Source organism: Callospermophilus lateralis, chromosome 5 (assembly GCF_048772815.1).
Source record: "Callospermophilus lateralis isolate mCalLat2 chromosome 5, mCalLat2.hap1, whole genome shotgun sequence".
In the NCBI taxonomy this organism is placed as follows: domain Eukaryota; kingdom Metazoa; phylum Chordata; class Mammalia; order Rodentia; family Sciuridae; genus Callospermophilus; species Callospermophilus lateralis.
Window position 1 is genome coordinate 89,863,918 of NC_135309.1, and position 21,574 is coordinate 89,885,491.

A 21,574-nucleotide genomic window follows, 5' to 3' on the forward strand; every position below is an offset into this window, starting at 1 on the left:
GGAAAAAAAGTTTTTAAAAATGAATGGGAGTTATGAAATAATCATTAAAAAACTTCTTGTGTAACACAGGTCAAGCTGCTTATATAACACAGGTGACTATGAAATAAGGAGCCCTTAATTACCACCCTGCACAATTTAAAAGGAATGTAGTACATTGACTCTTCTTATTGTGATAAAACTGCTACTTTTACAAATTATGTCTCAACTCTACGAAAAAAGAACAAAGTTTTCTTTGCAAAGCATAAATTGGAGATCTACCTGAAAGATCCTGAAATTCAGGCTTTTGACTGAAGATGAGGTAGTTAGTCGCAATGAAATGAAGCAGCCAGGTTGAAAGGCAATCAGAGTGGTGGAACTGGAAGAAAAATGAAAAAGAAACAACAATGTACATCCACGCCCTTTGATCAGGATGAAGATCAGATAGAGAGAGTGACTTGGGAGGAACCATGTAAGAGTCCATATTCACATGTAAGTACCCATGTATGATGCAGCCTTGAGGCTGCTGTAACTGCAGAAAGGAAAGTGGACCATCATTAACAAATAACAGTGAAGTCAATAGCTAAACTGTGGAGCCAACCTAGATGCTCTTTAGTAGATGAATAGATTAAAAAAAAATGTTGCATACATACACAATGGAATTTTACTTGGCAATAAAATCATGGTACTTGCAGGTAAATGGATGGCATTAGAGAAGATAAAGTAAAGTTAGTCAATCCCAAAAAAACAAATGCCAAATGTTTTCTCTGATATAAGGAGGCTGATTCATAGTGGGGTAGGGAGGAGGAGCATGGGAGGAACAGAGGAACTCTAGATAGAGCAGAGAGGTGGGAGAGAAAGGGAGGGGGCAGGGAGTTAGCAAGGATGGTGAAATGTGATAGACATCATTATCCAAAGTACATGTCTGAAGACACGAATTAGTGTCAACATATTTTATATACAACCAGAGACGATGAAAAAAATGTGCTGTATATGTGTAATAAGAATTGTAATGCATTCTGCTGTCATTTACTTATTTTTTTTTCAAATCAATAAAAAAAGAAAAGTATGTCCCTACTTTGAACAGAACAGTGAAGTGACATCATTCAATGAATAAGCTGAATCAATAGTGAACAACAAGCTACTGCTGCCGTAGCGGCCAAATGTCTTTAAGCAGAGGTATGGCTGTGCTTGTGGTTAACCAAGAGTATTAGAGGTTCTTGAGGTTTTTTCTTTTTTGATACTGGGGATTGAACCCAGGGCCTTACCCATGGTTGGTGGTAAACACTCTACCACTGAGTTACATCCCTAGCCCCTTTGCTTTTTTTTCAATTTGATACAGTCTCACTAACTTGCCCAAGCTGGCCTTGAACCTGTGATCCTGCCTCAGCTTCCCAAGTACAGACTGGGATTACAGACATGTAGCAACAGGTACAACTTAATTTAAACTTTTAACTAAGGTCATGGAGTTCACTAACTACATTTGTGTCTGTGGAGCAAAAGATTATGATGAGCAGCATCCAAACAAGTTCATTTGAAGAACAAACCAAAAATTACTTTGAGGAAACATCAGCCTAAGGGCATGGGTTTCCATGTGTAAATATTCTTATGAAAAAGTTATACCTGAATAGTTGCTTTGATGGGTGTACTGCAATACTGAGAAGGGTTTTCTACACAATTCTCATTTCAACAGCGCAAGTCTAAGCAACATGGCTATTGACATCATCATCTCAATGCAAACCAGTAATATTCACTGATCCATCCAATCACCAATTTGGATTATAGTAACTTGTTGATAGGCAACTTTATTATTATCATTATGATTTTAGTAAACTATGCACTAGACTTACCATTTTAACCATTTTTAAGTGAATTGTTCAGTGGTGTTAAGTACCTTTACATGTGTGCAACAAGTACCACTATCGATTTCCAGAACTGTTTATTACCCCAAACTGAAACCCTGTGCCCACTAAATAATAATTTCTCTTAACCCCATATGCCCAGGCCCTGGTAACCACTATTCTACTTTCTAAATTCTAAATTTGACTATTCTAGGTACCTCACATAAGTAGAATCATAGAATCATAGAATATTTGTTCTTTAGAGTCTGGCTTATTTCACTTGCATAATGTCTTCCAAGGTTCATCCATGTTGTACTATATATCAAAATTTAATTTCTTTTTACGGCTGAATAATATTCCACTGTATTTTATTTATATATATATTTATATGTGTGTGTGTATATATATATACATATATATATACATATAACATATATATATATATATATGTTATATGTGTTATATATAACATATATATAACACATATATAATACACACACACACATAACATTTTGTTTATCCATTTATCCGCAGATGGACATTTAGGTTGTTTCCACCTGTAGATTAATTATAGCTCTTCTAACAATACTTAAAAATGTTAAATAAGCAATAAGTGATGCTAAATTAAAGAGAGTTATAATATATCAAAATCTTTTTTTTTTTTTTTTTTTTTTTTGGTACCAGGAATTGAATTCAGGGGCACTCAACCACTGAACTACATCCCCAACACTTTTTTGTATTTTATTTAGAGACAGGGTCTCACTGAGTTGCTTAGCACCTTGCTGTTGCTGAGGCTGGTTTTGAACTCGCAATCCTCCTGCCTCAGCTTCCCTAGCCACTGGGATTACAGGCATGAGCCACCATAATATCATAAATCCTTAAGAAGGAAACTCACGGATGAGAACTTTTAAACCTTGCCAGATATGGTGGCACATACCTACAATCCCACCTATTTGGGAAGCTAAGGTAGGATGACTCCAGCTTCTAGACCAGCCTAGGCAATTTAGACCCTGTCTCAGAATAAAAAAATTTTAAAAAGGGGGTAGGTGGCTGGCAGTGTAATTCAATATATATATATATACATATATATATATATATATATATACATACATATATATATATATATATATATACACATATACATACACATACACACACACACTATATAGTGTGTGTGTGTGTGTGTGTGTGTGTGTTTTGATATATAAATTCACAAGTACCTCTTATTTTCAGTACATATAATTAGAATTTTCAAATGGAAGGAAGTTTACAGCTCATCTAATCAATCCAATTCACATTTTAACAATTTTCTCCCCTATCTTTCAGCAGATGAATGTGACTAATCTCAGGGGAATAGAATAAGAACCTGTGAACTACTTTAACAGAAGCCACCATTACTGTTAGATGATTAACCCAGAGCAGATAACTTATCACCAAAAGGTCAGGATATTGCCTAAGGGCTGTGACTTTGAAAGAGAAGGGAGATCACAGATATGAACAGCTAACTAAAAAGACATGACTTAAAATGCAAAATTTTATTTTTTGACCAAGATATAAGATACCAGCACCATGACAGCTTGACAAGAGATGAAATACACATCATTGTAAAAATTAAGTTTTTGAAAAAAGTATTTGCTAACCTAAAATAATAGGTTCAAGTTGAAATAAGCAAAAGGAAAAAAGAGAAAAGCACTAAAAAATCTATAAACCAAATGCAAGAGTTTAAGAGCTATATGAAGAATATGGAGAAGGTTCCCAGGAACTCACAAAAAAAGGTCAGAAAGAAAGCTTGTAGACACAGGTGGCCAAATACTAACATACATTATAAGAAAAATAATTTAAATTTTAATATGAGATTAAATACAACTTCATAGGAATCAAAGTACAGACAAATGGGCTTAAATGAGTGCTAGAGATAAAGAATCTTCACATCAGTCTGGAAAAAGTGATATGTCTGATGGAAATGAGCATCTCTTTGTGTTAAGAGATGGCATATATAATGCAATGTCTTGATGGATATATAGGAACCTGAAGACAGAATCATGGCAGAGAATTGAGAAAGGTTTGGGAAGAGTGGAATCAGAAATGAGAGAATACCAAAACTGCTCATCTATAAAAGACATGAAAGATGCTTTCCTGATATGTGGTCCAAAACTGGCAGGGATGAGAACAAACTGACTGAAGTTTTGATTATTCAGAAAGCTACTAGGGAATCTAATTCTGCTAAAAAAAGCCAGAGAAATGGTGAGAGAAAAATTTATCACATCAGAATGAGGTGGCTGGTAAAATGGAACATGAAACTAGGAACTTCAAGTGGAAACTTGTGTATTAATCAACTTTTCTATACTATCACAAATACACACTTGTGATAATCAACTCATAAAGTGAAAAAGGTTGTTTTGGCTCACAGTTTTAGGGGTTTCAGTTCATGATTGGTTGGCCCTGTGGCTCTGGGGGCTGTGGCAGCACATCATGGCAGGAGGACCTGGCACAGTAAGACCACTTACCTCATGACCAGGAAGTGAAAGAGAGTAAGAGGAAGGGAATGGGAATCCCACAATCCCCTCTGAGGACAACGCCCCCAGTGACCTGAAGACCTACTACTAGGCCCCACCTCTTAAATTTTTCACCCTCTCCAATAGTGCCAAGCTGGGGACCAATCTTTTAACACCTGGGCCTTTGAGGGACACTCAAGATTCAAAGTATAGCACTTAGGAAGAAATATTTTCTGTTATCTGGTATTCATAATTGCCCAACAAGGGACCCCAGGAATAGAATAAAGGAAAAGTGGTAAATTTAGTCTTAATCTTAGTAAATAAAAAAGTTTTCAGAAACAAATAATGCAATTCAAAAAGAGGTATTTTATTAGACTTTTTAAATTTATGGGGGGTAGGGATATATAAAGATAATAACAGTGAGAAACCATAGGATTGGGGGTAGGGGAACAGGTCAAAAAGAATATCTTCATGAAAACCAAGTATGTATGGGGTGAGGGGAAACACCTAAAGAAATCAATGTGACCACACAGGAAGCTCTCTTACACATGAACTATTTAAAGATAAAGGAAAAGAAGCTTGTGTCCATTTTTTAAATAGACATGATAGAGTTGTTAGAATAGTGTGAAAATAATTAATCAAAAATGAACTGAGAGCCAGGCAGCTCGGGAGGCTGAGGCACTCAGTGAGAACCTGTCTCTAAATAAAATATAAAATCGGGCTGGGGATGTGGTTCAGTGGTGGAGTACTCCTGATTCAATCCCTGGTTATGCATCCCGCACCACCAAAAAAAAAAAAAAAAAAAAATGAGGTTGTGAAGGGGAGCTCTGTAATTATCTCAAGCTCAATGTAAATAGATTGCAGAGACAGATGAGGGTTAATTTTTTAAATCTGTTTCTATCCCTAATATGTGATCCTAAGATTTGATTATAAGACAAATAAAGTCCAAAATAGGAAGATAGTAAAAAGACCCAATGCTTTAAATGAATTCCCTTCTATGCCCAGAAATACACAGGACAAAGAATGAGTACACCTCAGCCTGGAGGCAAGCTTTGAGTGATCAGAGAGTTCTGTCCTTTGCCTTATCAAATGGCTCCATTCTAAGCAACTTGGATGAAGACAAAATTGTTGTGCTTTTTTTAAACCCTGGATGTCAAAGTTGATAACGATAGGTAATATGTTGTATGCCAGATAACATTTTAAGAAATCCTGACAGGGCTGGGGATGTGGCTCAAGCGGTAGCGCACTTGCCTGGCAAGCGTGCGGCCCGGGTTCGATCCTCAGCACCACATACAAACAAAGATGTTGTGTCCGCCGAAAACTAAAAAATAAATATTAAAAAAAAAAAAAAAAAAAGAAAGAAATCCTGACAGTCTGTAGTGATGGATCAAAGATATTCCTTGGAAGACTCCTCAGAAAACTTGGACTGGACCACCATTTGACCCAGGTATCCCACTCCTCAGTTTATAGTTAAAGAATTTAAAGTTAGCATATACAGTGCCGCAGCCACATCAATGTTTACAGCAGCCCAATTTACAATAGCTAAACTATGGAACTAATCTAGATGCCCTTCAACAGATGAATGGGTAAAGAAAGTATGGTACATATACACAATGGAATACTACTCAGTCATGAGAAGAATGAAATTATGGCATTTGCCAGTAAATGGATGTTACTGGAGAACATCATGCTAAGTGAAATAAGCTAATCCCAAAGAACCAAAGTCCAATTGTTTTCTCTGATATGTGGATCTTAGTTCACAATGGTGGGGGGCGGGGGACACTAGGAAAGAACAGAGGTACTTTGGATTAGGCAGAAGGTAATAAAGGGAAGAGAGGGGTATGGGGTTAGGAAGGATAGTAGAATGAATAGGACATTATTACCCTATGTGCATATATGATTACACAACTGGTGTGATTCTACATCATGTACAACCAGAAGAATGAGAAGTTATACTCCATTTATGCAAGATGTGTCAAAATGCATTCATTCTACTACCATGTATAACTAATTAGAACAAACAAACAAATAAATAAATAATAAAAGACATTCCTTTGAAAAAGACTAGAGGGTTCATACCACTTCAGCCGATCCCAACCCCCACAAGTCCTAATTTGCCTTAGGCAGTGGATAGACTGGCAGAGTACCACTGGGATAACCTGTCCTTTGCTCTCAGGAATAAAAGAGAGTGGGAATAAGGAGATGGTAGACTTTTGACTGGAACCACATGGGGTACAAGGGGAGACAGATTTCAACATAGCAATTCAAGTTTATTTATAGACCATTGTCAGATTCAGATTTTGAGTTTTTTTTTTTTAACATATGACAGTAGAATGCATTACAATTCTTATTACACATATAGAGCACAATTTTTCATATCTCTGGTTGTATACAAAGTATATTCACACCAATTCATGTATTCATACATGTACTTTGGATAATAATGATCATCACATTTCACTATCATTAATTATCCCATGCCCCCTCCCTTCCCCTCCCACCCTTCTGCCCTATTTAGAGTTCTTCTATTCCTCCCATGCTCCCACTCTCTATCCCACTATGAATCAGTCTCCTTATATCAAAGAAAACATTCGGTATTTGGTTTTTTGAGATTGGCTAACTTCACTTAGGATTATCTCCATCAGATTCTGAGATTTTATAACTACAGTTACTCACAGTTATTTTAATTGTGTAAAGTCCATCTGTTCCCTAGAATTAGGAGCAATACAGTTCTTAAAATAAAGAAGTCCTAATTGGGTACAATAGTATATGCCTCTAATCCCAGCAATTTAGGAGGCTGAGGCAGAAAGATTGCAAGTTCAAGGCCAGCCTGAGAAACTCAGTCAGACCCTGTCTCAAAAATTAAAAGTGGTGGGCATGTAGCTCAGTGGTGAAGTGCCCCTGAGTTCAATCCCTAGTACTACAAATAAATAAATAAATAAATAAATAAAATAAAGAAGTCTTGAGCTTAAAAGAGGCCCGGAAGAAATATGGCATACCAAAGTAATTTTCAATTTCAAACTGGTTTTTTTTTTTTAATTATATTCCTAATACAGTAAGCCATACCAACAAAAGGCATTTTATAAAAATTAATGAAGTACATCAATATTCCTACATGCAACTGAACTTCAAAATATCTTAATGATATGAATGAATGAATGAATGAATAGAGAATTAAACCAGTTAGGCTAACCATGTACATATGGACCAATACTGTCAATTGTCCTTTCAGGGCTAAGATGTGATCCTTTTTTGGAAAATACAATGAAAATTCTACCTCCTACAATGCCAATGTGACACAGTTTAGCACCACACTTAAATGACTCTGCTAAGGGCCATCATTGAGAAAGAATTGCATACCCATAAATTCCACCATCTTAGAAAGGGATTGAGCAAAACCTAAATTATTTGAAGTTACTTAGCTACAGAAACTGTTGTGGAGGCACTTTAGCCGCATTTAGCCAAATTTCCAAATTAAGACTAGTGTTAATATCTCCCTTAAAAACAAAGCTTAAAAGAGCAGCCATATCAATGTATATTAGCTCAATTCACAATAGCTAAACTATGGATCAACCTAGGTGTCCCTCAATAGATGAATGGATAAATAAAATGTATATATTTTCAATCAAGAAGAAAGAAATTATGGCATTTGCCAGTAAATGGATGGAGTTGGAGAATATCATGCTAAGTGAAATACAAGAACCCCAAAAAACTAAAGGCTGAATGTTTTTCTGATATACAGATGCTAATTCACAATAAGGGGGTCATCAGGGAAGAATTAGGTAGAGGGGAGTGAAGGGAGGGGAAGGGAGGATATATGGGGATAGGAAGGACAGTAGAATAAAACAGACATTATTACCTTATGTATATATATGACTGCATGACTGATGTGATTCTATAACATGTACAATCAGAAAAATGAGAAATGATATCCCATCTATGTATGATATATCAAAGTGCATAAACACATTCTGCTGTTATGAATAACTAATTAAAACAAACTTAAAAATTAAAAAAAGAGTAGTATAGTTTTCTATAATTAAAAAAAAAAAAATCAAAAGAACCAGACATACAGGACCAATTACCTTAGCCTTTTTGAGCAGATCGACTATATCAAGATTCATGGAGGCTAGTTCCCTGCTTGGCATGCTCTGTAGCTGTGTGATGATGAACAGTTCACAGATGTGCTGCAGCCTGGAGACTTGGTACATCTCAGCACAGATCAGGAGACACATGGCCTGGAAAATGCCAGCTAACAGAAGGGCAATAAGAGGAAACAGGTGATAAAACCTCTGCTTTCGCAATCTAACACACACACACACACACACACACACACACACACATACACACACACAGAAAAAGGAAAAAAAAAACATACTGATGGTATCATCCAATGTGGACAAGAATGCCTAGGAAAAGCCTTCAGTATCAGCATTCTAAACCATTATGCATATTAAAAATCCACTTAAGCTGTCACACTCAGAGAGGAATCCAGAGTAGGCAACTCCTAACTGACCTTAAGTATCAACCCAGAGGTCAATTGATCCATCAGGTCAATTTTTTTTATTTTTTAATTTATTCTAAATTGTTATATATGACAGCAGAATGTATTTCAATTCATAGTACACACATATTGCACAATTTTTCATATCTCTGGTTGTACACAATGTAGAGTCACACTATTTGTGTCTTTATACATGTACTTAGAGTAATGATGTTCAACTCATTCCACAATATTTCCTACCCCCATTCCCCCTCCTTTACCTCCCCCCCCCTTTGCCCTATCTAGAGTTCCTCCCATGCTCCATCCCCCCAACCACATTATGAATCAGCATCCTTATATCAGAGAAAACATTCGACCTTTGGTTTTTTGGGAGTGGCTAGCTTCCCTTAGCATTATATTCTCCAACTATATCCATTTACCTGCAAGTGCCATGATTTTATTCTCTTTTAATGCTGAGTAATATGCCATTGTGTGTGTATATATATATATATATCAGGTCAATCTTTTTTTTTAATTTTTTTTTTTTTAGTTATAGATGGACACAATATCTTTATTTATTTATTTTTATGTGGTGCTGAGGATTGAATTCAGTGCCTCAAACGTGCGAGGCAGGAGCTCTACCATTGAGCTGCAGCCCCAGCCCCTCAGGTCAATCTTTCTGTTACCAATTTTTCTCTCTTGGCTCTAGTCCCCAGCCTTATTTGTCTTGTTTTTATTGTGGTAAAACAGATATAACATAAAATTTATCATCTTAGTCATTTTTGAGCATACAGTTGAGTGACAAGAAGTGCCTTCATGGTGCTGTGCACCCAGCATTACCATCTCCAGAACTTTTTTCATCTTTCCAAAATGAAGTTCTAGATCCATTAAACAATCTCTTTCCATTTCTCCATGCCTCTCACCTCTGGCAACCACCCAGTTTGTTTGTTGTAAACACTTTTCTGTGAGTCTGATTACTATCTCTTTCCTGAACATTTTTTCTAATTAGCAGGATGAAGCCTAATGTTAGGGCAGTTTCAGTTACTCCAAAGAGTAATTGACACACCAAATTTTAATATTATTTCAAATCTGGTCAACTTTTTAATTTAATATACAAAATTACCATTATTGAAATAATAAACAATCACATTTATTTCCAATAAGAACCAGTGTTTTAACTTTTATTAGGCAAAAAGGATAAGCTGATCTTTAATAGCTGATCTGTTAATAAGCAAGTATCTCCAAAATACTCCATGGCTAGACCAAACCTAATTTAATTTAAAAAAAAGAAAAATTGTTTTTCTTTTCTGAAATTTCTAAAATATTCCCGTAGAGGGCTTATTACATTTAAAATATTTCAATAATAAAAGCAGGAAATTTTCCTACTCTGAAAATTAAAGGAGGGAACCTTAAAGAGAAATGTGGTCTGAGACATGTTTTCTTTTTGTATTTGCTAGGATGCCTCCCTAGGTTTTGTAATAAAGGTCTTAGTCTCTTGGACTATATGGGGCTCTAGCTGTGTTTGTGGCGGGAGCCACCTGGTGGCCAAAGGATAAAGAGTAATCAAAGGGGCTTCTATGACTGCATCACAAAGCTCTGGGCCTTTGAAAGGATTTTGCTTTCTCCAAACTGCCTCCAGTTAGAGAAAATCTGCAAGATGTGTCCCAACCTACAGTTGCCACAGATGGTTAGTTCCTGGTCAAAACAGCCCTTGGTCGGTGAATTTGTAAATAAATTCTATAGTTCACTAGATATCCTAAACATCTTGGGAAAAGTTTTCAGGGAGAGTCAGTTTTATGACAGTCTGACTCTAGTAGAAGTTGGAAGGAGCTTTAAAAAAAAAAATCCCACATCCTCTGGGCCAGACTCCATGGTCTCTCAGAATATCAAAAGTCCTCAAAAATACCTCATTCAGAAGTCAGAATCATAAAAGTAGTCTCCCAACCCTCTTCTTTGTGTGGAAGAGATAGTGCTCCAATCTCTAGAATCAGAATGGCCATTGGATCCCCAAATCCCTCCATTTCTGGGTGCCTAGAGGGGTCACAACACAGTTGGAGGTGGCTGGGACCTGTACATTTATGCCAGAGACTTAAAGCCCATAAAAGGCTTCCAATCATTGCTTTCCTACTTGAACTAATTGAAGATTCGTTGTTGTCCCAACACCATCTCCAACTGTTCAGCGCATGCCATGATGCCGATTGTGGTAGACCTTAACCAAAACCAGATTTCACAGAACACAATTTATCAAAATGGGTAACACAGAAAGTATATTGTGAGTTATTATTTAGCATATATATTGCTCACCTGGGCAACAGGAGTCGGTATACAGGTATTCTAAAAATGACAAGAAAGTCTCTTTGGAAACACCATAAACTGGAATCAGGACACTCTTTGCTTCCATGTAATTACCATTAAACATGGCCGCCATCACTTCACAACGGGCCACCAGGATGGCCCTATGGGCTGGCACTGTTGTACCTGGAAGATGCAAAAGAAAGACAAAGTCAAGTAGGATAAATTTGCTGAGTTACCACACTAGCAATTTCTTTCTAGAGTGGCACTGCATATCATCAGCTAAACTGATATGCAAAAGCCAAATCTGGGGGATGGCAACCACTTATTACTCCAGTGATTTTAGTTTGAAGTTCAATGGTAGAGTTCAAATGCTGACTTTGAAAGCAACAATTTTCAAATCAGGTAACCATTTATTTAATTTATATTTCCTAAACACAGTAATACTGAAAGGGGTTCTTGCTTTGTTTTTATAACGAAATGTCTATCCTTTCTGATTGACTCAAAGTAACACCTTCCCTGGACAGAGGACGAAAATGATGTGGATACCTTCCTTCAAGAAAACCACCCCATGACCCTTTCTGGCCAAACTCACAGAATAGTCTTGGACAGGCTTCCCCATATTAGAAATAGAAAACTGTAACAAGCACACCAGGAACAGTCCATACCTCACAGTAGGAATGACAAGAGAATCTCTGTGGCCCTGCCTCTCCCAAGCATATTACCTCCCCAGGCAACAATTCTTTTCCACATGAACAATGCCTTCTTCTAGGGGAATCGGGACTTTAATTTAAAGGCCCCCTCAGCCCATACTCCACACTGAAGATTCACTAAATTAAACTGACTCTCATGGGAGAGCTTGCTAAGCTCTCCACCACCACACAAAGGCAGTTCCACATGGGGCACAGGTGGCCTGAGAATCATGAGATAATGGAGCACTCCTACAGCCTCAGGAGACCATAAGTCCACACTGCCAGCCTTCAGTCTGACCTAACAAGTTCCACAAATCACTGCTGGGCACCCACCATATGCCAATCATTGTGTTTGGAACTGAAGCTACAAAGGTGAGGAAATCGAAGCTATCATGCTTTGGAGTAGGAGTTTTAATGGGGAATACCATGGCCAGAGGGCGTGACAAAGCAGCCCCCTCCAGAAAGTAACTCTATGTGCCAAACTACTCTGCCCAAGAATTTATACACATCTGTAAAATCTCATACTTATCAGGGGTATATATTCTTCTCAAAAATATTTACTACTATTGGGTTATCTCCTTTACATCCACGCCAAACCTCTTCTGACTCAGAGAAGAATAATTCCGCCTAAGCCCAGTGTCTCTCCAAAGCCAGTAATTCCTTGGGATCCACATGCAGCCCCTGATGTTGCTAGCTGAGCCCAATGTTTGGCACTGCAGTCTACACCATATCTCCCCCACCAGGAGCAAGGAAGGAGCCCCCAAAGCTACACCCAATAAACACTACCTACCTCCTCCTTCTCTGTCATCCTCCTTCTCTGTCACGACTTTCCCAGTCTCAATGTGACAGTGTCCCTCTACCAAATGAACCAGTTCCATAATTAAAGCATGCTAGATATATATGTAGGCAGCAGTTAGCAAAGGATTCAAACAGGTAATGCAATCAGACTTGCAATTTAAAGGTTTAAAAATGTTCAAGATAAATAGGGCATCATTTTTAAAAAAATAAAGAAAAAGAAGGAAAATTAGAAGCATAGTTAAACAAGCTGAATGACCCATAATTTGAGTTAAGCAGAGTGATTTAAGATTGACTAAAAATACCAAGTGGATAGTAGATGGGGGTGGAATTTGATAAGTCTTGAAATTTTAAGAGAAATTGTGTTGAGGCCAGATGCAGTGGCATACCACATAATCCCAGCTACTCCAAGGATCACAAATTCTAGACCAGCCTCAAAACCCTGTCTCAAAATAAAAAATAAAAATGTCTGGGGATGTAGCTCAGTGTTAGAACCTCCCTGGGTCCAACCCTCAGCACAGTAGGGGAAAAGAAGAAGAAAAAAAAAGAAAGAAAGAAATTTCTGTTGATCATGTTACAACAGAACTGCAAAACCAACAGCAAAACACTTTCAAGACCATTTCAAACTTGAAATTTAGTTTGGAAAGCCATCAGACTTCCAGTAAAGAAAACATCAACTTCTGTTTCTCGGCTGTTTAAACCACTGTTCTGGTGCTATAAATTGTTGTGTTAACATAATACCCCAGGAGAGCTATGTTTTTTTTAACACTGTATATAAAAATATTTGTTAAAAGAACATTATGCAGTGTTTATATACTAACCAGTAACAGGATACAAGTGAAGAATTACTTAAAGAACGAAAAAAAAAAAAAACAATTTTCTAGCTAAAAGATAAACATGTTCTTGGAAAATGTCAAGGCCAAACTATCTTTTCTTTGTATTATTCATTTGATGTTGCCATTTTAAGAGACTTTTTCTAAGGAAAAAAATAATCTTAAGAATGAAACAAAATATAAAAGCTCAGTTCTCCTACTAGCTTTGATGGATTATCAAAGGCCTTGATTCCACTGCATACAAAATAAAATACTACATTTGTTACACCATTTTTGTACTACTTTTCAGGTTTCAAAAGTGAAATTTTTAGAATTGTGTTTGATCTCATTCTGAAAAAAAAAGGATATCTGTCTTGCTGAAGAGAGATTTAGAGTATGTACTACATAGCTAAACAGGGAAGGAATAATTTTGTAAAAGAACTTTTCATGTGACACAGATTCAAATGTCAAAGGAAACCCCTATTTTTCTATACACGTCTAAATATTTACCAAGACTAACTTTAGAGTGGCTAGAGTAACTTCTTTTTTTTAAATAAACCCAAACAACGAATTACAGGTAGTAGTGAAAATACATATTTGATGATCACCTATTATAGGGACAGTATCCCATGTCGGGTTTTTACATCCCACTTTGACTTCAGCCAGTTGTTGGTAACAGTATGAATCCTTCTAAAAGAAGGGTTTTCTGTGGAGCCTGGGTTCAACATGAATGGCACAGTGACCTGCCAGAGATGGCTACCATGCATGGAAAAAAGGTGGCATCTATGAGTCAGGCCTGCACTGGTCCTCCACATTCACTCTCAATTCTTGTAACCACCACCTCACAAGGCAGAAATTAGAATCTCCTCCCACAGATGAGGAAACAAAGGTGCTTCACCTTATGAATGAAAAATTTCTGTTAAAATTTAAAGGTGACATCAAATTTCACCCACATCTACTATCCACTTGGTACTTTTGATCAATCTTAAAAATCAATAATGGAAAGTAATTCACTCAAATCTGTATAGTAAATACATGTCCCAGCAAAGACCCCAGCTAGGACTTCCTGGCCTATGCTAATTCTACCTCATCGAGGTGCATTGGTTTATTAGTTCTGGGCTGATACCCCAGACATTTCATCCTCACTTAGGTTTCCCTAAGCCTCCCATGAGGTTCAGTGATGTTCACGCTCAAAACTGGAGTAAAGAAGCCAAAGAGTTACTACTTGTGACTTCAAATTTACTATTATTGCATAAGAGTAAACCTTCCACTTAAATAACTACTTAGTTTTAAAATGGTCTTTCCTATTGTGTCACATAAATTTATACTAAGGATACCAAAGTTATATCCAAATGTGAATTATTTCACAAATATGAATCTTTCAGAACACATATTTTGCATTACAAATATTTTAGGTCAAGTGTATAGAAGAAAAACCGCACATTTATCTAAGACTTCACTATAACTTTAAAAAATTCTATAATTAATATTTGAGATGATTTATTATCAACCATTATTCTGAGGGTCTGTATCAATTCCAGTATAAGTCAACTTGAAATATTTTGAAATATAAGAATGCTTTCCTTCCCTATTTTTGGTATAAAATACTTTAATTATCGATTAAAAAGTTAGAGATACATTCACACTTCAAACAGCTATTTCCATTAATACCAAAAACAAAACAAAACAAAAAAGACATTGTTTTTTTTTTTTTTTTTTTTTTTAGAGTGACATTAGGTGAGGGAGCCTGGCCCTCAACTTCAAGATGTGAAACACAAGGATGTCTGAAAAGTCCACAGGAAGGGTAAACAAAATGACCAAGCCTGTGTGGAACAGAGGCATTGCCCCGGAGGCCATATACCCTGCAAAGGTTTGAAGAGCGTTTATGTTGTACATGTCAATTCTCAACTTCAGAATCATCAATCTCATTATCAAGTGTCATTTATTAAAGGTTGGTTGATGTTGTGGGACATAGTGATGCAACAAAGCATGTGTGATGTGATTACTCATTTGCAGAATAACCCAACAGTCCATCTATAAGAGGATTACCGAGGTGTTTGGAAATATAAACTTCCAACCAAGGAAATATAGGTTACAAAAAATAAATGAATGACTAAAGACAACCAAAGGACTAGAACTTGATCATCAATGAAGAATTAAATACTGAGTCCACTATATTTTACCTGATTTGTCTCAAATACTGTGTGAGTGATAAGAGATTGGTCAGCCCTGGTCACAGGACCAGTACCAGAGCATCTGAGAAAGTCCAAAATATTGGATATGATTAATAAACACACTATATTCTATTATAGGGTAAAAAACATTCTTTAGATTCATTAAGGTCCTGATGAAACAGCACTACAAACTATTCTTATGTTCACCACATAACCTTCAGTTTACCACTTCTTTTTTCCCTTATGAAAAACATGCCCTAGATTGTCATATGGTCCCTGGAGTACTTTGTTCCCACCTCATCCTCAACTGCTCAGTATGAATCCAATCAACTCTAAAACACTTATGGCTAAACAGATCTCAGTGCCCCACAGGAAATCATTTGGAAAAGCGTACTTGGACATCTCCTGCCATCAGCCACCTTCTTTTAGAATATAGAAACTGTTGTTCCATCTTTCTAAAATGGACTTTAAAAAAATTAATCTTGGAAAAACAAATTGTATTTTTTTCAACAATGGATACAGTCCTTCCTGTTGACGTGTAACGCTTCTTAGATGACTTATTAAAAAAAAAAAATCTCTATGCCTTTTGCATAGATAGAATGCATCAACCATTTTCCATGAATACTTTCATCAACAAAGATTTTTCTTCTAGAAGCTAGAGAGAATTCTATAAACCACAGGGAGCTTTATCCCCAAAAGGCTTGCTCCACCTATAATGAATAATCAATGAACCCTGGCTTCACTTTGGGTTTTATTTTGGCAAGTAATAAATCAAGGCATGATAATATTAGGGGCTTAGTCAGAGTCAGTTTTAGGTTTCTTAAAATGATGAAAGGGTTACAGAAAATCTGTGGCCTCTTGTTGGCTTCCCCCCCCACCCCATCACTTTTTATATGTCTCAAGGTTACTCTCATTGTCTCATTTTCAATGTCCTAGGCTCATACTGCCTACAGTGCTGACAGCAGCTTTGGAAGGTATTTTGGAAAGCTTCCAATTAACTGTTTGTCTTGGAAGGTGACCAAAGTTAAAAGTAAAATGAATCTTTCTGGGCAAATAGTTTTTAAAGTAAATGACCATGTTAGCTGTCACATATTTCTACCATAAAATTAGAATTATATCTTACTCTTCACAATAGCCCACATAAAGTTCTAGTTAATTCATCTGGAAACATCTGCTTCTACCCTTCTTGCATAACTAAATATATATGAGAATTCATTTCAAGATTCTGCTTTTAACATGCTAATCTGACAAAATTATCCATGCAAGTAATTAATAATGGGCATTAAAACAGCTCATATTTATTACAATTAGGTGGCATTACTTTCCCACAGAGATAAGAAGCAGCTTTCAATTGCTCTGGAAAACACTTGTGAGCACTGTGAGAAATCAACGCAGCAATATCTGTGGGTGTCTGATATAGGCCAGGCATCACCCTCTATTCAAAATTAGATCCTTTCACTCAAATAAAGACACACACACACACACACACACACACACACACACACAGAGAGAGAGAGAGAGAGAGAGAGAGAGAGAGGAGAGAGAGAGAAATGAACATAATAAACAAAAGGTAATGTAATTTTAAGGGAGCTGACCTTACTTGAATCAAAAACCAGTATATTACCCAGGCCTTTAATCCCAGTGACCTGGGAGACTGAGGCAGTAAATGGCAAGTTTAAAGTCAGCCTATGCAACTTAGTAAGACCCTATCTTGAAATAAAAGGGCTAGGGATCTGGGAGAGCACCCCTGTGTTCAATCCTCAGCACAAACATATACTCAAAAAACACTTGCCCCAAAACTAAGCAAACAAACCACTCAGGATCTTGAAGAAATTCACACACACAAAAAAAAATACATAATAATGTATTACAGATTATCTCATCCTTGCTGATTTCTATAAAACAGCTGGGTGTTGAGGCACATGCCTATAATCCCAGCAGTTCTGGAGGCTGAGGCAGAAGGACTGCAAGTTCTAAGCGCCCCTCCCCCCTTTCTCTCATGTGCACACACGGACACACACAATCACACACACAGACACACACACACAATCACACACACACATTTATCAGAAGCTGAAACAAAGTGAGGAAAGCAAATAAAAAAATGAAAATGCATAATGAACTTTGCAAATTTGAGCCATACCTTGTATTTCAAAGACAACATCAGCAAGCATCGGTTTATTAAGGAAAAACTTGAGGGAAGTGTTATAAAACCACAGAGGTTTTCTGGCTTGGTAGGTTTTGCAATTCCTTAGACAATTAATCTATAAGAAAAAACACAAATACAAGAAGAGAGATTGTTCAATATGCTTTGGCAATATTTAAGTTCTGGTTTGAGAATTTGGAAAACTGTCTGTGTCTGAAGAAATAATGATTACTTACTCCATGGCATTTCTTTTTTTTTAATATTTATTTTTTAGTTGTAGTTGGACAAGACCTTATTTTATTTTTTCATTTCTATGTGGTGCTGATGATTGAACCCAGGGCCCTGCACGTGCTAGGCGATTGCTCCACCACTAAGCCACAAACCCAGCCCCTCTCTGTGGCACTTCTGATCACAGTGTTGGAGGAAACTCACCCTGAAGTACTACTTCTGCTCCCTGTTTATAGTACCACACTCAACACACAACACAGGACAGGCACTGGCTAAGTGAAAACACAACTCTATAGCCAAGAAGCTATAGGAACCTGAACTGCTACGGGTCTTCATTGAGACACAGCAGCAGCACAAACACATATGAATGCCTAACAAAATAAGTTTACTTATTCTATCTGATTTGTTCATTAAGAAAGTAAGAAGGGGCTGGGGATGTAGCTCAAGCGGTAGCACGCTCTCGTGGCATGCGTGTGGCCCGGGTTCAATCCTCAACACCACATACAAACAAAGATATTATGTCCGCCAAAACACAAAAAATAAATATTAAAATTTCTCTCTCTTTCTCTCTCCTCTACCTCTCTCTCTCTCTCTCTTAAAAAGAAAAGAAAGTAAGAAGACAAAAATTTAATTGGCAATTTAGGAAAATACATTTTCCCCTTATCATACCATGTTCTTTTATTGCCTATTAGCTCAATATTTTCTCCTAAAGAAATGAACATTAAATACACACACACCTTAGAGTGATTAATTGGCTCATGTCCATCTTAATCGCCAATCTTATAATCCTAATATCTTTTCTATACACTGCACAGACTACTCATTCACCTGGGTCTCTGATCTGGAGCTCCAATTGCTCTTCCCTTGACAACAACATCCCTTGTCCCATCACACCTGCCTGCTGCAGCTGGCAGCCTCAAGGGGCAGTGCCTCCGTCCCACTCAGCCTTCAGACGTCCCTTTGTTCCAAACCTAGAAGTTGAGGGCCAGCCACACTTTCCTCAACCTCCATCCATTTTCTTTTCCTTTCTTACTTACTCTGGTTTATTATTTAATGAATAAGTTAAACAAACCTGAACATTTTCAGGTAGAGTTGCCCAAAAGATGAGGAAATGTAACTTATTTGAAATACTAGGATTCATTAGGACTACAAGATTATATTGCATTATTATACGCTCATTTGGGATGATTTAATGATGATTTTTATTGAAACATCATATCTTACTCATTCCTGAAAGATTCACCCATTTCCCTGGTTGAATCGCAGCCCTGGTCAGAATTTTAAACCTTTACTTGGCTAGCTAGGGAAATCAGAACACTCTATCCCCTAGAAATAATCACACATGTAACATTAAGAATAATAAGAATAAATGACACATACTCCCCACTCCAGATTAATCTACTGTGGTGAAAATTTTAAATCTTTAGTGAATGGGAAACATAACAGTATCCTTCCTCACAAAGAAAAAGGAAACACACTGCTGAATGGCATCCAAGAGGAAGCAGAGAGGTAAAACAGACCACATGAATGGGGGGTCCTTTGACCACATTCTCACCTATTCACAATGTGCCACAATACACCGTGAAGGAGCCAGGGATAGAAGCTAGTGAATGCTTCACAAAAAGGAGACTATCAGCCAGGAAGTATCACAGATTTGGAAGTTAGTAGAAGCCTCCAGGAGCACAGTGCCTCCATTTAAAGAAAGCCCTGACTTGCTCTAAGTTGTAGAGATAATTTGTGGCAGTCTCACGATTTAAATCCACATTCCCTAAGTTCTAATTCAGTGTTACTTGTTCTCTGTTTTGTTTTGTTTGTTTCCATTTTTCAGTACTGAGGATGGAACCCTTGGCCTTGAGCATGCTAGGCAAGCACTCTGAGCAGCATCTCCAACACAGTGTTACTTTCCTGTAATGTGTTCAGTCAGTGAGACGGACTTTTATCCCAGGAAAGCACAGAAGATGGGTGGAAGAACTTTTCCCTCTCGTGCAAGCAAGGGATTTTAGTTCAATAGCATGGAATTCCCTTCACAAGAGGAATTCAATTTAAATTCAGTACCCAAAGGGATGTATGCAGAATGAGACCCATGAAAAGGTGCAGGTTCAGAACAAAAGCAACACTCTTCCCTTACCTGTATATAAAGGTATGAATTTGTACACTGTGAACATTATGTATCTATATATTATGTATGAATGTATGTGTCATTTCTGCTTTGAATTTGAAAGAAAAAAGTGAGAGGGCAGAAGTTTAGTGAGAACACAGATGTATATGATGTGCATTTTCATTGGTCAATACATAAGTTATGGTCCATAACATAAGTTAACTAGACCAATTGCTTTGAAAAACAGAATGTAGGTGTATTACATATTTTTACAAAATAATTACTTACTTGAATTAGTTGCAAGAGAGCTACCATCCTGCTAAACACCTGTAAAACTAGACAGCTTCAGTATCTGCTTCAATAAGTTACTGAAGTAAAAGAAAGATCTGGCCCCTTAATTCCATGCTACTTTGCTAAAAAATCTTTCTTCTCAATTAAAGAACAGTCAGGAATCTTCATTATAATTATAGTTTATATTTTTAAACTATAAATTTAGGGTTGTAGAAGTGACAAAGTCAATTGTAGAAAATAAATAAATAATATTCTTTTTTTACATTAAATATAAATCTGTATTCTGCTAGGCATTATACACAATGTACCTTTTTATCTACTATAGTCAACTTGCTTATCACAGAATCTGAAATAAGAGTACATTGGTTTAATTATATAATGTCGTTGTTTTAAAATTTAACAAATCTACTTTTAAAAGTTCTTATATAGTCTACAATTTAAGTTACTACAGTTTTAATGTACACATGTTTATGACCATTTATAAATTATATATTTTTATAACCCCAAACTTAGTTATAGTTTTGAACTTGAACTAGATAGAATCCTTAATTGCCCACCTGGTTATATAAATTTCTCAGAACCCTCAAAAAAGGCACACATAGGAACTGTACTCCTCCTGCAAACTACTTTGATTGTGAGCCATAAGAAAGCATCCTCTCCAAGACGTTGAACTGCAGCTGGAAAAATCAAACAACCCTTCCTTCCTGACATGGATCATGTATTTCCAGAGCTCTAGTGAAGTATTCCAGAAATTGGAACTCACAAATGAGTATTTTGAAGACATGACTCACACATATTTTAATTCTTACATAAATTTAAATCTAAGTAACAAATAGCATGTGTTTCTACTTAAGATGTTACATGGAAGAAATATATTCAGGGTAAACACTCATTTATATATTACTTAATTCTTCTAATGACTCGATATTACATACTCCATTTTATGTTAGAGAGAGTCAAACAAATTAACTTACCTTTCCTGGTGTTTTTAAAATGCATTTAACTTTCTCAATCACATTAGAAACATCCCCAGAATCTTTCAACTTCTTCCTGATATCTTCTTCCAATTCTTCCCACTGAAAAGCACCTGTAGCAAATTAGTACATGTTATAATTTTCTGTTACAGCAGAAGGTAAGAAAAATTAATCTCACACTAGATATCATTATTCATTTTGTTTTGTTTTTTAGCATTTTCTTCTAGTTTTTCTTTACCAAACATAGTCTTACAATTATGGAATACATTTAATAGCT

The 21,574-nt window shown here is 36.6% G+C and overlaps 1 protein-coding gene across 5 annotated transcripts in view; it reads right to left on the minus strand.

Annotated features, from left to right (window-relative positions):
- Rhobtb3 (Rho related BTB domain containing 3) overlaps positions 1-21,574 on the minus strand; it is a 54,716-nt gene that overhangs the window by 6,085 nt on the left and 27,057 nt on the right. For 4 of the 5 annotated variants that reach the window (XM_076856997.2, XM_076856996.2, XM_076856999.2 and 1 more), the window contains exons 7-11: positions 21,298-21,410; positions 17,704-17,824; positions 11,100-11,273; positions 8,398-8,564; positions 259-355 (exon numbers count right to left, since the gene is read on the minus strand). In XM_076856997.2, coding sequence (XP_076713112.1) covers positions 259-355; positions 8,398-8,564; positions 11,100-11,273; positions 17,704-17,824; positions 21,298-21,410 — 672 coding nt within the window. The remainder of the gene's footprint in view (positions 1-258; positions 356-8,397; positions 8,565-11,099; positions 11,274-17,703; positions 17,825-21,297; positions 21,411-21,574) is intronic. The other variant, XM_076856998.2, reaches the window with a different exon arrangement.